The 16,153-nt window shown below is 54.7% G+C and overlaps 1 protein-coding gene across 9 annotated transcripts in view; it reads left to right on the top strand.

Annotated features, from left to right (window-relative positions):
* NRG2 (neuregulin 2) overlaps positions 1–15,947 on the top strand; it is a 184,011-nt gene extending 168,064 nt beyond the window's left edge. For 3 of the 9 annotated variants that reach the window (XM_033096416.1, XM_033096417.1, XM_033096415.1), the window contains 7 exons: positions 3,690–3,713; positions 6,037–6,087; positions 7,534–7,636; positions 9,821–9,944; positions 10,274–10,401; positions 11,263–11,490; positions 14,015–15,947. In XM_033096416.1, coding sequence (XP_032952307.1) covers positions 3,690–3,713; positions 6,037–6,087; positions 7,534–7,636; positions 9,821–9,944; positions 10,274–10,401; positions 11,263–11,490; positions 14,015–14,777 — 1,421 coding nt within the window. In that variant the 3' untranslated portion in view covers positions 14,778–15,947. The remainder of the gene's footprint in view (positions 1–3,689; positions 3,714–6,036; positions 6,088–7,533; positions 7,637–9,820; positions 9,945–10,273; positions 10,402–11,262; positions 11,491–14,014) is intronic. The other 6 variants (XM_033096419.1, XM_033096418.1, XM_033096421.1 and 3 more) reach the window with 3 other exon arrangements.
* Positions 15,948–16,153: the final 206 nt, after the last annotated feature.

Raw genomic sequence — 16,153 nt, 5'->3', positions numbered from 1 at the left:
CCATGGGCAGGGCATGTAGCCCAACAGAATTCTCTAAAGCCCAGCCTCCAGGAAGAACTGCAAAGTCAGATCCACCCCCACTGAAGGACCATAGGTCAGGAGGGGCCTCAGGATGGGGCAGAACAGCCAGGCAGAGGCCGAGGACTAGGGGAGAGAGGCAATGGGGGCCTATTCCTTTTCACCCTTAGGCTTATGGGACTGTTCTGGGCAGGGAGTCCCAGCCCATCCTGAATCAGAGCAGCAGAGTCTCTGGAACTCGGCCACTGGCCAAGCTTCTCTGCCAGCTGGGCTGCTTCAGCTTTCAGCTTAGATCTGCTGGAAGGGTCAGCAGGGCCCCGGAAGCCCAGAAAAGAGCCTAGAAATGCATCCCCAGGCCTTCCAGCCTAGTATTATCAGGTTCAGTGCTGTTACCTTTGGGTAAAAGATTGATGCTTTTCAAGCACTTTGCCCAGAGCACTTTATGTCCTATTCAAACAGATCATTATTGAAAAGATAGTGGAAAATGCTAGCTTAAGTGTTCAGGTTTTGGATTCAGATAGACCTGAATAAAAATGCCAGCTACTGAGTTTACTAATTCTGGGGCCCCACTTAACCTCTCTGAGTTTGTTTTCACATCTGTAAAATGGGGAAATAATATTTCTGCCTGTAAGGTTGCTGTGAGGATGAAATAAAGTGACGTGTATGAAGGGCTTAGCAAAGAGCCTGCCATGGCTGTTTGAGTCCAATTTAGGCAGAAGGGCCAGCATCAGCCCCCTGGAGGCTGACTTCCAGCATATCCTGAGCACAGTATCTGACCTTATCCCTCTGCCCAGACAGCCTCTAGACCAGTTTACCTTTTGCAGAGGCCATGGAACACAGAGCCTGTGACCACAATAGCACTTTGAAGCTTTTCCTTCTTCCACCGACAGCCCCTCCACTTCCCAAGAGACAAAGCTTGTGCATCTATACATCCCACCCCATATAAAAGAGCACACACACCTTCAGACATGAACACAAGTATGTATTCATACATGTGTAAACACACACACGTGCTCACACCTGCACAAACACATATGCTCCAGAGCCCACATCATGGCCTCGTTTGTCCAGGCACCTGTGGCTGCGTATCATAGGACAGGTCTAGGATGAGGACTTGGCATATGGTCTGCTAATCCTGCCCTTGTTGGGAGTCCCACATCAGGTTGCCATGGTTACTAGTCAATATGAAATTTCTACTCAATGCGACCTGTCTGTGGCTCAGTGGTGCCACTCCTCCTGGCTGCATGGCAGCCAGTGAACACTGTAAGTAGGAGACTGTGTTTTTTGCTGGGGCAGAGATAGCCACAGGCCCCTCAGAATCCATCTCCAGTGAAAGGGAAGCAGGGCTGCCGTCCTAGTGACTGGCCAAGCCCTCAGTGACATCATCAGTCCTGCCAGCCCCCACTCGTCCTCCTAAACAATAGTGGCTTTTAACTAAGGAGGAGGACAGTCAGGATGCTCAGAAGCTGCTGCTAGAGCCACTACTTGTTTCCCAAAGGAATGATGTGGAAGAAAACTCTTAAGTGGTTTTGGGAGCCCTGCTCACTTCTCCAGACAGTTGTCGTCCTCAGGACTAGCCAGTCAGGCCTGCCCAGAGACTCAATGGGCAGGAATAGCCATGGCTTAGCCCCAAGAAACTGGAGACCTGTTTCAAGTCTCCCTTCTGCCTCCTAATGCGCTGTGTGACCTTGGGAAAGTGTCCTAGCACCACTGGGCCCCATGTAATACAACAGCAATCATAAGTGGGGCCCAGACAAGCGAGGAACCACAGTCCTCTCAGCGTCCCGGGTCAAGCTGGGCTGTTCTCTCTCAGGGGGCATGATGAGATAGCCAAACAATGTGAGCTCTCTCGAGCTGCCTGGAGGGTCCCTAGGACAACAGGTTTAACTACTCAGGGAAAGTTGCCTCTTTGACTTTTTCAAGGTTGTACTGTCTGCTTAGCACAGCTGGCCAGCCCCGGGAGGCCTGGGAGAGGAGAGGACTCACTGTGCTTATGGAGACTCCTACTCCAAGCAGTAAGAGAAAGACTGCAAAGAAACCACATTTGAGATCTCTCCGAACCTCACATTTAATAGGAAAGCATAGAAGGGTTTGTGTTTGGAAGGACTGAGGTTCATGCTTCAAGGTGTGGTCTCTGCTTGGAACTGGGGGTTAGAGCCCAGGATCTTCCTCAAGACTCTTTCAGTCAGAGCCATCTTGGTCCCTGGCTCAGAGCCACCCTGCACTCCCACCCTATTCCACCTGCAGAACCCTCTGGAATCTCTATGAGGAAGCAGAAAGAGATCCAGGTACGGACAATGCACAGGACTTCCTACTGATGTCCCCATGTTCTCCTTCCTGTACAGGAGACGAGAACATCAGAACACAAGCTCATCTGCTCCCCAATCTCGCGGAGCTTACTGTGTGCATGTGGGGAGGCCGTGCCGTGGGCCCTGCGCCTGTGCTAAGCCGCACACTGCCCCGGCCTGCTCACGTCTTCCCCTCGCTGTCCGTAGGCACTTTTGACAGACGAGCAGACAAAGACTATGACTTGCCCACACCCACACAGCAAATTAGAGACAGAACTGAGCCTCAAGTCCTCAGGACAGGTACTGGCCGCTACACTGGAATGGTTGGTGAGCTTTCCAAAAACGCTGTTGAGATTTCTGGGCTCCCACCCCAGACCCTGATGCCATTGGTCTGGGTGACTCTGAAGCACAGCCAAGTTGCAAACCACCCAGAGATGCCATGGTCAGGCCTGGCTCCCATTTAACAGATAAGAGACTCAGAGCTAGATAGGCTGGATATGCTTGGAGCCACATCCTTGGGCAGGCCTGAGCGTCTACCTCAAAGGATCTTGAAATTGCACATTTCAACATGATCCTACTTTAAAGAGTACAACTGGACCAACGTTTAAGGGGTACACGTGTTCCACGGTGAACTCACTTGTCTCTCAGAGTTGCAGTTTGCTTTGCTAAGTCGTGAAATCAGGCTTAGACCCCAAAGCCTAGCCCCTATAGGCTTCTAGAGTGTTGGGGGTGTCAAGTGGAGATGTGATCTGCCACCTGGAGCCTCCTCCTCTCCCCAGTTCTGTTCCCACAAACTCTGAGTCCCCATGCCCAGGCTCCTAGTAGATGGGCAGGCCAGCTAAGCCGGTGAGGGCAGGACAGGGACAGGGGGTCAGTCTGGGTACCTTGCATTCTTGTTGCGAACAGAAAACAGGGCCCATGAATGAACTCGGGGCTGAGCAAGCCATCTCCTGGAGGGGCTTGAAAGTGCCAAAGACCTGGCACTGGAGTTGGGAGGGGGAGAATGGGGACTCTGGACCCCTGTCCCCACTCACCTTTCCTCCCTGGGGACATATGCCAACTGACTCTTGCGCCTCTGCCTCCCACCAGGTACTAACCCCACAGCTCATCTCTAAAGAGCCTGCCCTGCCTGTTGATCCTAACATTTCCTTTCTCCACCCCTCTCAGGGGCTCTTGGGAACGGGGTGCCAGGGAAGGGGTTCAGGAAGCCGGGTGGGGACACCACTAACCTGCTTTCACCTCACAGGCTGGCTGCTGGTGTCTGAAGAATCCTGACCAACGTTTCTCTCTCTCTCTCTCCTGCCCTCGTCCTCCCCCATCTCTCTCTGTATCTCTCCCTCCATCCCTTCCCCTCTCTGACCCTCCTCTCTTCTGCACTGCCAGAGCACCTTGGATTTGAACTAAAGGGTACGGAGCCTTCATTTATCACTCAGTGCGATCCACACAGCCCCTCTCTGCAGCCTCTGACACCACGTGTGCTGGATGTTTGGCTTCCTTTCTAAAACATGGAAGAGAGAATTCCAAAAATCTCCCAACTCCATCCAGATGTCCTATTTGGGGAGACAAGGGGAGCTCGTGAACGGCAGGGTACCCTGTGGTTCAGACTGTGCCCCCAGTGTATGGCAGTGCCCCTTGCCTGGGGCCAATTGATAGGAGGCCTCTGAGAGGAGGGGCCTCCTGAGCTCCGTGCAGTCCAGTGGGTCAGCCAGACTAGAAAGACAGGCCCCTCAGGGAGCCGGTGTCCGGAAGCCACGGCATCCTGGTTTGGAGAGTTGTACAGAGAGGCAGCACTTTCCATTTAACTTTAATCCTCCTTCCTTCTCCCATTTCCATCTCCATTGCTTTTCATTCTGCACCAGACTGGTGGCTGAGAACGTCGTTTGTCTCTGCCCCCTGCCCTGGGTCTATCTGCCAGGCTTTGCCATCTGCTTGAGGCTGTCACTCCCTCCATGATCTGTCCCCACGATGGCACGCGTGTTCATCTGTAAGCAAGAGTCTAGGGTGGGCTGGCCTCTACTGCCTGCCCTCCTGCTCCCCCAGTGGAGAACCTTACCTCCCTCCCACTCCTGCCTTCTGGCCCCTGGAAAATGCCTTGGATGGAAAGGGACTTTGAGGGGTCAGTCTGCCCAGCTCTCTGGTTTGTGCTGGAGGCTTCATCCTGCCTCGTGTCCAGATGTATTACAGCAGGAGAAATGGAGGGGCTCTGAGGGGCCAAGGCTTCAGTGGGATCAGACCTCAGATGTGATGTGGAGCCTACAGCCATGAAAAGGCTGTTCTCGTGGCAGGTTTGGGGAGGCCCCAGTGTCCCCACCACCCAGCCCCTATCAGCTGTTCTTAGTAGAAACTAGAGCTAAAAGTCTGTGTGTGAGAACATGTCTGTCTGTTGACTATGACAGGGTGGGGAGGACAGAGGCTGGACCTAGGTGGTGACGGTGGTGGTGGCAAGGTGCACAGAGGTGAATCTGTAGGAGTGTATGTTGGGGTGGTAGTGAAAGTGTTTATAAGTGTTTATACCTTGTTAGGTCTCTCAGTGAGGGATGTAAGTGCATGGAGGGGCGCAGTGAAATACCTTTGTGTTAAGGGTTGAGCCCTGTGCAGTTGGAACTGTGAGGGTGGGGAGGTGAGGGTGAGCCTATGTGAATATGTGTCTGTCTGTCATGGTGGTCTGTGCGTTCATTCACTCACTAACTCAACAAACACCTGCTGAACCCTGCAATTCGCCAGAGTCTGGCAATCCGGTACAGAGTCCCTGCCCTCCTGGCGCTCAGATGCGCAGGGTGAGACAGACAACAAACAGGAAAGCTATCAGGTGGTGGTAAGTGCTACCCAGAAAATAAAAGAAGGTAATGGGATAGCATCTAGCTGGAGTGGGAGCTACTTTAGCTAAGTGGTCAGGGAAGGCGTGTCCAATGAGGTGGCATTTAGTGACATGAAAAAGTAGCCAGCCCTGCAAATAGTCGGGGGAGAGTGTTTGAGACAGGTCAGGGATGGTGTGGTGGAGTGGGCTTGCTCCATTCAATGGAAGGAAAGACTGCCAGCAACTCTGGAGCACAGCAGACATGGGGAAGAGGACTGCAGATGAGATCTAAGAGGAAGGCTGGGGCCTGGTCATCCGGGGCCTTGTAGGCCATGGTAAGGCTTTGGGTTGTGTTCAAGTTGCAGTGGGAAGCTATTGAGAGTTTTTAAACAGGGGGTAAAATGGTCTGCTTTATGTTTGTAAATCAATATGGTTTTTGGGTTGGGGGCAGGGTGAGGAGTGGAAGCAGAGAAACTAGTTAGAAGATCATCTGGACAGCTGGCATCACCTTGAACTAAGCTGGAAGCAGTGGAAATGGATAGAAGTAGGCAGACCCAGGATCTTCTTGGGAGGTAGCACTAAGAGGACGTGCTGAATTATCAGCTACCAGGGTAGATAGAAAGGAAGACAGTGATCAGGAGTGACTCCAAGGTTTGGGGGCTGAGCAACCAAGAAAGGTGGTGATGCCACTGAAGAAATGTAAAGCACTAGAAGCAGGTTTGGAAAGAGGGCGGGGACCAGTGTTTGTGTAGGGCCACGGCCGTTGGATGTAGGAGTCTGGACCTGAGGGAGAAGTCAGGGCAGGAGATATAAATTTGAGAGTCAGCTGCATACCAATGGCATTTAGACTCTGAGTCTGGGTAAGATCATAAAGGGAGAGAGAACAGGTGGAGAAAAGAAAGAAGCCTGAGAGCTCTGGGTCCTTCTGTCCAGGAGTCCGCATAGAAGAGGAGGAAGCAGCAATGAGCCAGAGCCATCAGCCAGGTAGGAGGAACCCTGAAGAGAACGGGAGTGTGTCCAGCAGGGGGAGTCAGCTGAGGTTGTCAGTGCCCATGACCGGAGTGGTCTCAGAGGAGTGACAGACACAGATGTCTGACTAGAGAGGACTGAGGGATGGACGGGATGAGAACTGGAGGCAGGAAGGCCATGAACCACACAGCCTCGAGCTGGGGGCCAGAGGTAGAGGGCTGTTTGTTCAAGACTCCACATGGTTGTGTTTCTGTGGCCATCGCACGCACATGTGTGTGCACATGTATTCTAGATGTGTGTGTGAATGCACCTTTTGAAGGGGCCTGTCTGTATATCAGATAGGTGTAGCCCCACAGGGTGTGTGTCTGGAGGACTTGTTCCCCCAGGTGTTTGCTGGTGGGTATACCTTTGCCACAGGAGGTTCAGCAAGCCCGAGGGCTTAGCGACATTTCCCGGGGCTCCCCAAGGGATTGGGGTCCAGCCTCCACTTATCCCTGCACTATGGGAGGAGAGCAATGTGGAGGGGCCAGCCAGCAGGTGCGAGTTGGGGCAGGAGTGGGTGTCTAGACTGTATGCCTAGACTACGGCTGGTGCTGTCACCTTGTTCCTTTTCTTCCTCCTAGCTTTCTCTGTTCTAAAAGGGTAGGGGGTGCTCCACCAAGAAGTGGGAGGTGAGAGCCTAGCCCGGTCTTTTTGAGGGCTTTAAGGCCCAGCCTAGGTCAGCTCCTCAGAAAGTGTGGGGCTGTACCTGGAGCACAAGGACTGTCCTAGATGTCAAGGGGCGGTGCCGCCACACGTGGGCTTCTCACAGGCAGAGGTGGGGAGGGCTGACCAGGCTGCAGGGATAAATGAAGGCTTTCTCCCCGTGGCCCCAGCCGTGAGCCTGGTCGGCGCCGTCCCTGCTCCTAGCCCTGGCATCCCTCCTAAATCCAGCGTCTGGGTCTGATGTCCTGTCCCCACCAGCCCAGAACAAGCCTTTGAGAAGCTACAGTGGCAAGCCAGGCCTCTGCCCAGGGCTACCATGTTCACCACCATGAAGAACAGCTCCCCCCAGCCCATCAAGGTCCTTTGCAGCCACCAGGCCATAGTTGGGCAGGGCAGGGTTGCTGGCCGAGCTGGGTTGCCCTCCTCTATGGCCTTGGGAACTTCGCCTCCATCCCCCATCCCTTTACATTTTCCACTCACATGCCCACAGCAGGGCATGGGGTTTGGGAAGGTGAACTTGGGTGTAGTCACTTGTGCCCAGATCCACGGATGGGTGGAGTTCGGGGGAGCAGAAAGCAATCCAGGAGCGGGCAGGAGGGAGGAGGATGCCGGGGACAGAAAGAGGGGAGCGAGCTGGGCAGGAGCTGAGCCGGAGGGAGCCCAAAGTTTTGGGGGCGGGGGGGGGGGGGGGTCTCTGCACCACTGTCCCTGAGGTCCACTTCCCGCCTGGCCCCCTCACATCCCCTGCCTCTGCAGAAGCTGAGGAGCTGTACCAGAAGAGGGTCCTGACTATAACCGGCATCTGTGTGGCTCTGCTGGTCGTGGGCATCGTCTGTGTGGTTGCCTACTGCAAAACCAAGTAAGTGTCAGGCACTGAGGCCGCGGGCAGGCCACGCCAAGGGGGGGCCTCTACGATGGCTTTTGTAAGGCCGGGCTCTCCTCCCCAGCCCCTAGCGTCATGCCCGGCCTAGCCCCCCGCCCCCCACACACACACCTTCCTATTGCCTCAACTGCCTGCTGGTGTGGGGCCAGAGGGCTGGGCCAACAGGCAGGGGCAGAGGGTGGCAGGGACAGGCCCCAGAGGACTGAACAGGAATGGTCATGAGCATAGGTATTGGAAGAAGACAGGTCTGGGTTTGAATCCAGCTATGCCATTTCCCACGTGACCCTGAGCAAACCGATGCACCTCTCTGAGTCCTCACCTGTAAAACGGGAATGATCCGAGTATGTACCTCAGAGGGTACTGTCAGGGGGCATCTGCCCTGTGGAGTAGGCAGGCACTGGGGCAGTGCTGCGAGTGGGGAAGCATAGAGAGGAAGGGGTACATTCCCAGAGCAAAAAGAGACCTCACAAGGCACTGCCTGGTCCCACCTAGGAGCAGTGCAGGTAAGAACACAGAGAAGGTGGGGTTCGGCCACCCCTGGGCAGAGGAAATGCGGGGGCAGAACCTCGGGGCAAGGGGAAGAAAGGAGCAGAAAGGAGTCTGGGCCGTTCCACTAGAATAGTGGAAGCTGAAAAACAAATGCAGGAAAAGGTCAGCTGTGTTCCTAGATAATAAGCAGAAACCAGCAACTAGCAACCACTCTAGTTGAGGCAAAGGGCTAGGGTCAAAATTAAACAGTTGGAACCCAGAGGGCACCATTGGCCTCAAGTGCCAAGATAGGGAGGTTGGGTTTATCCTGAAGGTGTTGGGTTGTAGAATGATGTAGTACAGAAAAATGATAGGTTTATCATATCTGTTCTTAACTGGAGAGCAAGAGCCTGGGCACAGCCACAATTTGTGGGACTTAGTCCCTGGGTCTTGACTCCTGCTATCCCGATCTATGGGATCGAAGGCCCTGCCAGTCCTGTTCCAGATGAGTCCAAGATCAGGAAGTCAAAGGGAGGTATGGAAGGGGATCAGGGATTCCATAAGCGGAAACTGGGCCCAAGTGGGAAAATTGAGGCCGAGACTTTGGGGGGAAAGCAAGCATCCTGTTCTAACCCCGACTGCACTTACTCATTTTCTCAAGAAACTTTCATTCAATACCTGCTGGGCCCCAAGCCCTAAATCAGGCACATGACCTGTGCTCTAAGCACAAAGGTCACAAGACACATTTCCCAGTGCCTAACCTCGACTAGAGGGCAGGAAGGGTTTCCCTGAGGAGGAGCATTTAGGCTAGGCCTGAGAGATGGTGAGGAGTAACAGGTGAAGAGGCAGAGAATGTTCCAGTTGGATGCAACAGGATGTGCAAAGGCCCAGAGGCCAGAGAGGCCAGGCACAGTGGAGGATCAGAAACAAGCCCTCCCATGCAGCAAGCTGGGGTGGGGAGAGGCCAGTGAGACACAGGGCTGGGAAAAGAAACAGGAACTGAGGACCGAGGAAGGATTTTAAACAGGGGAGTGACATGATGGGACTTGTTGATTACAAAACAAATGTAATAAGTATTTATTATGTCAAAGTAAAGCAGCCCTATAGATGTCGACTCCCTGAGCACAGCACCCTGCTTTATATTCTTCCTAACACTTTGCTGCAAGTTTCTGGTTCACATATTTGTTTATATGCTAATCATCAGCTTCCCCTACTGACCTGCAAGCTCCAAGAGGGCTGTGTCTATCTTCTTCTGCCCCAAAACAGCGTCTGGCACATAGTAAAAAGCCAATGAAACACCAAATAAATGAATGAGTGAGGGGCCAGTAGATATTTTATTTACTCTTAGTGCCCAGGGGTCCTTGGGATGAGTGAATGATCACCCCATTTTACAGATGAGGAAAGTAAATCATGGAAAGTTTAAGCAACTTGCCCAGGGTTACACAGCTAGAAAGTAGTAGAGTGCTGCTGTCTCAGCAGAGCCAAAGCTCATTACCACTACATTCATGTCCTGCTGAATTTAGGCTGGGGGCAGATTGGAGGGGGTCCAGGCTCAGGGCAGCCGGAGCACAAAGAGCAGGAGACTGCCACAGCAGTGCAGGTAGAGGGGACTGGTGCCCCCAGAGGGGCAGCCAGGGAAGTTCATCCATTGTGTGGGGGCGTGCCAAGCTAATGCACCCTTCCCCTGTGCAGAAAACAGCGGAAGCAGGTGCACAACCACCTCCGGCAGAACATGTGCCCAGCCCACCAGAACCGGAGCCTGGCCAACGGGCCCAGCCACCCCCGGCTGGACCCTGAGGAGATCCAGATGGCAGACGTGAGTGGTGGTATTTCTGGGTCCCCCTCTGAGCCCTGGCTATAGAGCCAGCCTTCTCGTGCCCCTGAAGGATGGACCAGGGTAGCAGCCAGCCCTTCCCATGCTCAGCCTTGCCTTGCCTCACCAGAATAAGTGGTCTTGCTTTGCCCACTTCTTTAAGGAAGGGCAGGGGGGTGATTTGCCGGGGCCATCACTGCCCCAAAACCGAGTCACTTATCCAGTGGACCCCCTCCCAACCTGGAGCTTAGTGCCTCACTTCCTCATCCCCACCAGAAAGGAGGGCTGACTCAGTCACCAATCACTAACTCCTGCCGAACTCTCTGTTCCAGTATATCTCCAAGAACGTTCCAGCCACAGACCACGTCATCAGGAGGGAAACCGAGACCACCTTCTCTGGGAGCCACTCCTGTTCTCCGTCTCACCACTGCTCCACAGCCACGCCCACCTCCAGCCACAGGTGGGCACCACCAAGACCCCACATAGACGTGCAGACTTCTATACCCACACCCACAGAGAGAGAAGACACGCATCACACACCTGCCTGCTGACACACAGAGAAATCCCCAGCCAGGCTCTGTATTGAGGGTCCCTCTGAGTGGGAGGATGGAAGTAGGGGGCTTGAAACCAGCGCCCACCCCCAAACATTCATCCAAATGCTCAGGGGACCAGATTCCCTTGTCCAGTCTAAACCAGCCCCAGAGAAGAAGCAGCATCACTGTGCTCCCACCTGATGCTAAGTTGTGTTTGAAACTCATTAGCACCACCCTCTCTGGCATAAAGTGCCTACTCACTCAAAGGCCCAGAGCTATTTGATACCCTCTCCTGGGTTTGCCCACAGGAGAGAAGGAGGGCCTCCTTCTCACCCGAGGTGGAGAGGCCTGTCCACACAAGTACAAGGCTCACACAGCCCAGAAATAACATGATTGGCCCCTTTCTTCCCTGGGGACCAGCATGGCATAGGCAAGCCACTGGGGCTGGGCTCCTGAGGTAGGTGGCTAAGGACCCTGGAAGTGGAAGGGTCCCAGGCAAGGGGCCCTTGGCCTAGGCTAGAGTGGGGATTGGTTGCAGGGAGGAAAGGAAGAGGCCTTTGCACATTGCAGCTCACCCATCCACAGGACCCCAGCCCTCCGTCTCCCTGTGTCGGGGTTGGGTATTTGTGATACTATACATCAGCCCAGTGTGGAAAAGGGCAGGGAGCTGAGGGAGCCTGAGATGGAATAAAGAACCAGGGAGGGGGTGGGCCTGGGACCACACCTGCTGGGCTGCCCTGTTCCTTCCTGACTACCCACCTCACCCCAACCCCTCCTGATTTCTCCAGGCATGAGAGCCACACATGGAGCCTGGAACGTTCTGAGAGCCTGACCTCTGACTCCCAGTCGGGCATCATGCTGTCATCAGTGGGCACCAGCAAATGCAACAGCCCAGCATGCGTGGAGGCCCGGGCACGGCGGGCAGCAGCCTACAGCCTGGAAGAGCAGCGCAGGGCCACCGTGCCACCTTACCACGACTCCATAGATTCCCTGCGTGACTCCCCACACAGCGAGAGGTCAGTTCCTACCCCATGACCTGTGCCCCACCCTGGCCAGAGAGCTGGCACCACTGAACCAGGACTGACCTTTAGGGCACCTCAGAGACACCCCAAAGAACCTCATCCCCATTTTTCAGATGTGCAAACAAGGTCCCTGAAAGGTTCAGTTATCTGCTTAGGGTCATCAGCATGTTAACGATAGATTGGGACTGTGGGCCCTGGGTGCGGTGACCATCTAATGGAATTGTCCTACTAGGACACTTTTGAGAGTAGTGGAGGATGTTATTAATAATTACCCTGGAACATCAGGAACAAGCAGGGGCTGTCCCAAACAAACTGGGAGTACAGTTGCTCTACCCTGCTGTTACCTAAAGGCCCCATGTCCCAGCAGGAACAGAAAGCCACTAAGATCGAGCAGGTTGGAGGGTGGGAAAGGAGGTTGTCTGTGAGGAGACTGACCAGTGCAGGATGGGCACGAGCCAAGAATGACCACAGGCCCTGGCAGTTTCAACAACAAGACCCCGTGGATCATAATGCCATTCGGCTCCCGAGCAATGGATGCAGTGAAAACAAGAAAACTCCCCTTCTTTCCTGACTCCAAGCCAGGAGTCAAGTGGCCCTTGGCAAGGGGGGTGTACGGGAGGAGAGCAGAGCAAGGCGCAGAGAACCAGGATCTCTGGGCTGGAGTGGAGCGAGAGGAGCAAGTATTCTCCCACCCTCAACTCAGCCTACTGCATGCCGGCCCTGTGCTGGGCAGGCCTGCCTGGGGGCCCAGAGATGGTCTGCCTTGTCCTTGCTCCCGAGGAGTTCCCAGCCATGGGCTCAAACCCCTGGAGCTCACCACTGCCTATGGAAAGTGCTAAGCACAGGACACCCCACCAGGGCAGAGAGAACCAGTGTGACTGCAGGCTCTGGGAAGCAGCCAGGTTTTCCAAGACCAACATTTCCAAGCCTAGCTCCACCACCTGTGTAATTTGGGGCAGGTTGGTCACCTTCGTGCCTTTGTTTCCTTCACTGTAGAACAGGGAAGACAACGTCTATCATTATGGTTCTTGTGACAGGTACCAGAACTCACGTGCACAAAGCTTTTTGCATCCCATCTGGCACGGAGCGGGTGCTCACTAGGCATAGCTATTATTATCAATAGCAGTAGGACTCCTTCATTGTTGAGAGGTAGGGAGACAGGGAAAGCATTCCAGGCAAGGGGAACATCTTCAAGTGCCAGCAGAGGTGAGGTGCTGGTGAGGTACCTGGAGCAGAGTGAGCTGTGAGGAGAGGAGCTGGGCCTGAACAGGCAGGCTGGGGCCAAATAGATGGCTGATAGTCCTGGACTTCTGCTTAGGAGGAGGGCCCCGGGTGGGTAAGCAGAACCGTGACTTTCAAAGATTGCTCTGGGAACTGAATAGAGGGAAGGATGAGAGGCCTGGGGTGGGAAAATGACCAGTGAACTACTAGGCGCAGGGCAGAGGGTGACTCTAGGAGAGGGGGAATGGATATGACTTGGTGGTTAATTGGATGTGCATGTGGGAGAGGGAAGAGAGCCTGTCAGGTGATTCAGAAAGAGAGTAATGGGGACTCCGGAGAGCAGTGAAGTGCCAGCTCTACAGTTTGGAAGAGAGGTATGGAAGTGGGTGGTCCCTGTACTAAGGTGGACAATGGTTGGGCAAGAGGCTGATGAACTTCAGCAAGGCGATGTAGAGAAAGAAAAGAGACAGGTGCCTGGGACCCAGATTGGGAGATATTAGCAAGGGCAAACTTTTGTTGGCACTGGTGGTCTTTAGCCCTAAGCAGAGACACTTTGGTGGAATGTTGGTAATTATCAGCCCTGAGCTAAGGACCCTGCCTGATGTGTGAGCAGTCACTTCCCTGAGGCTGCCTTTAGCTTCAATCTAAGCAGGAGTAGTTCCTATAGTGAAGTCATCAGCCACGGGATGAACTTGTCCCTGCAGGAACAGTGAGTCCAAGACACAGGCGTGGCTGAATGGGGACTAGTGGCTTTTGGAATCGGGCAGTATAAGTCCTGGTTTCTGCCTGGCCTCTGTTCAAATCCCAGCTCCACCACTTGCTGGCTGTGTGAACCTTGAGTGACTTAAATGTTCTGAGTCAGTTTCCTCACTGTAATATGGGACTAACGTAAGGGTCTTAAAGAATTACCGTATTTGACGAATTACTGTGAAGAATCAAATGCCCCAGCCTAAGCCTGACCCAAAGTAACCATTAAGCAATACCAATGACTGAGCATCCCCACAGCGAAGAACCATTCACGGAGGCTTATCCTGGGTCAGGCAGGCACTGCACTGGGCTATGGCATCCCACTGATACATCTATGGACTTGTCCCAACAATACTATGGAAGGAGCACTGTGGTTATCCCCGCTTAACCCGTGAGGAAACTGAGGCTCGGAAAGGTTAAGGAAATTGCGTAAGGTCACTGAGGATTAACACCACGGTTCTTGCAGGCCTAATCTAAGGCAAGACCATTGCTTTTCTCTTTTTATCGGGTTCCCCCCGACCCCGGCCCACGCCTCTGCCTCTCCCTACAGGTATGTGTCGGCCCTGACCACGCCCGCGCGCCTCTCTCCTGTGGACTTCCACTACTCGCTGGCCACGCAGGTGCCGACTTTCGAGATCACGTCCCCCAACTCGGCGCACGCCGTGTCGCTGCCGCCAGCCGCGCCCATCAGCTACCGCCTGGCGGAGCAGCAGCCGCTCCTGCGGCACCCGGCGCCCCCAGGCCCAGGGCCCGGCGCGGACATGCAGCGCAACTACGACAGCTACTACTACCCTGCGGCGGGGCCGGGGCCGGGGCCGCGGCGTGGCGCCTGCGCGCTGGGCGGCAGCCTGGGCAGCCTGCCCGCCAGCCCCTTCCGCATCCCGGAGGACGACGAGTACGAGACAACACAGGAGTGCGCGCCCCCGCCGCCGCCGCGGCCGCGCGCCCGCGGCGCGTCCCGCAGGACGTCGGCGGGGCCCCGGCGCTGGCGCCGCTCGCGCCTCAACGGGCTGGCGGCGCAGCGCGCACGCGCGACGCGGGACTCGCTGTCGTTGAGCAGCGGCTCGGGAGGCGGCTCGGCCTCGGCGTCGGACGACGACGCGGACGACGCGGACGGGGCGCTGGCGGCCGAGAGCACACCCTTCCTCGGCCTGCGCGCGGGGCACGAGGCGCTGCGCTCGGACTCGCCGCCGCTGTGCGGGGCGGCCGACAGCAGGACTTACTACTCCCTGGACAGCCACAGCACGCGGGCCAGCAGCAGACACAGCCGCGGGCCGCCCCCGCGGGCCACGCAGGACTCGGCGCCCCTCTAGGTCCTGCCGCCCCCGCCACCCCTGTCTTTAAAGAAAACAGAGACCACCGACTGGAGAGAGGAGGAAAAAAGAAATAAAAATATTTTTATTTTCTATAAAAGGAAAAAGGTATAACAAAATGTTTTATTTTCATTTTAGCAAAAATTGTCTTATAATACTAGCTAACGGCAAAGACGTTTTTATAGGGAAACTATTTATATGTAACATCCTGATTTACAGCTTCGGAAAAAAAAAGAAACAACAAAAAAAAGAGAGATGGGCCAATTTTTTGACTCTTTAATAGAAACCTATATTGTGGTGCCTTTTGCTGTACGCTAATCTGGAGCTCCTGGAGAGAAGTCTGGGTTGTGGGTTGGGGGTAGGGGAAATGTAGGATCCCGAGCTGGCGGGGGGGTGAGAAACCGGGCAGAGAAGAGGCTGCAGCGTTCTGGGGGGAGGTGGGCCAGGTGCGGAGCGGTGACAGATTGGCCCTGAGGACGGAAAGGAGGACAAGAGTAGCTTTGCCCTCTTGTAGGATCTTGAGTCCCGGACCCCGTGAAGAGAGGGCAGGGATCCTAGGCTTGGAACTAGAGTTGAGATCAGGTCACGTCCAGGGGGAGACTAAGGCCCAGCGACAGCAACCTGAATGGGGAGGGGGCCTCCCCGCTCCTCACAGCTGCTAAGGGGGGAGGCACTGAGAGCCAGGTCTTCCCAACAGCCCCTGCCCCAGGGAGGAGGCAGCTCTGCCAGGGCCCCAACGTTTGCGGCTCCTCCTCCCCCATGGCCTCCAGGACGCCCCTCCGTCCTCTGCAGCACCTTCGTTTACAGGTCGTCTTTTCTATTTTACGCCTGCATGTCCTTTGCATTTCAGATTCTTTAGATTGGATGCATGGTCACGCTGGGACCGAGAAGAGCCACTTGACAGTGTATTTGATTCCCCTTTTAGCAATAACGTAACACCATTTCCTTCTCACAGCCTGACTCCCAGCCCCCAACCCATCTATGACTTCCACTCCCTCTCCAGTCCTGTCCTCCCCACCCCCCAAAACTGGGTCCACTGCTAATTTGTCAAAAAGATAATTGTTTAAAAAAATATCCCAAACAAATGGGAATCCTGCCCTGAAATGTCCAAACACCTGACTGTTGACACTTGAACATTTTTATATTATAAATAAAATCAGAAATAACTCATGTTTGACTGTTTGTGCCTAGCCCCGAGGTGAGAGGGAAGACGGAGGTTGAATACCTGGGGTGGAGATGGATGGCTACTGGTGTGAAAGTTGGAGAGGGCCAGGGCTGTCCCTGGGAGGAAGAGACACTCCCTCGAATCTCCCAGGCTCCAGTTCTCAGGACAGGCTCCAACCTCCTTCCTCTTCCAAGAACATTCACAAGGTATC

Source organism: Rhinolophus ferrumequinum, chromosome 24 (assembly GCF_004115265.2).
Source record: "Rhinolophus ferrumequinum isolate MPI-CBG mRhiFer1 chromosome 24, mRhiFer1_v1.p, whole genome shotgun sequence".
Lineage (NCBI taxonomy): Eukaryota > Metazoa > Chordata > Mammalia > Chiroptera > Rhinolophidae > Rhinolophus > Rhinolophus ferrumequinum.
This window is presented reverse-complemented; position numbering and strand designations above follow the sequence as displayed.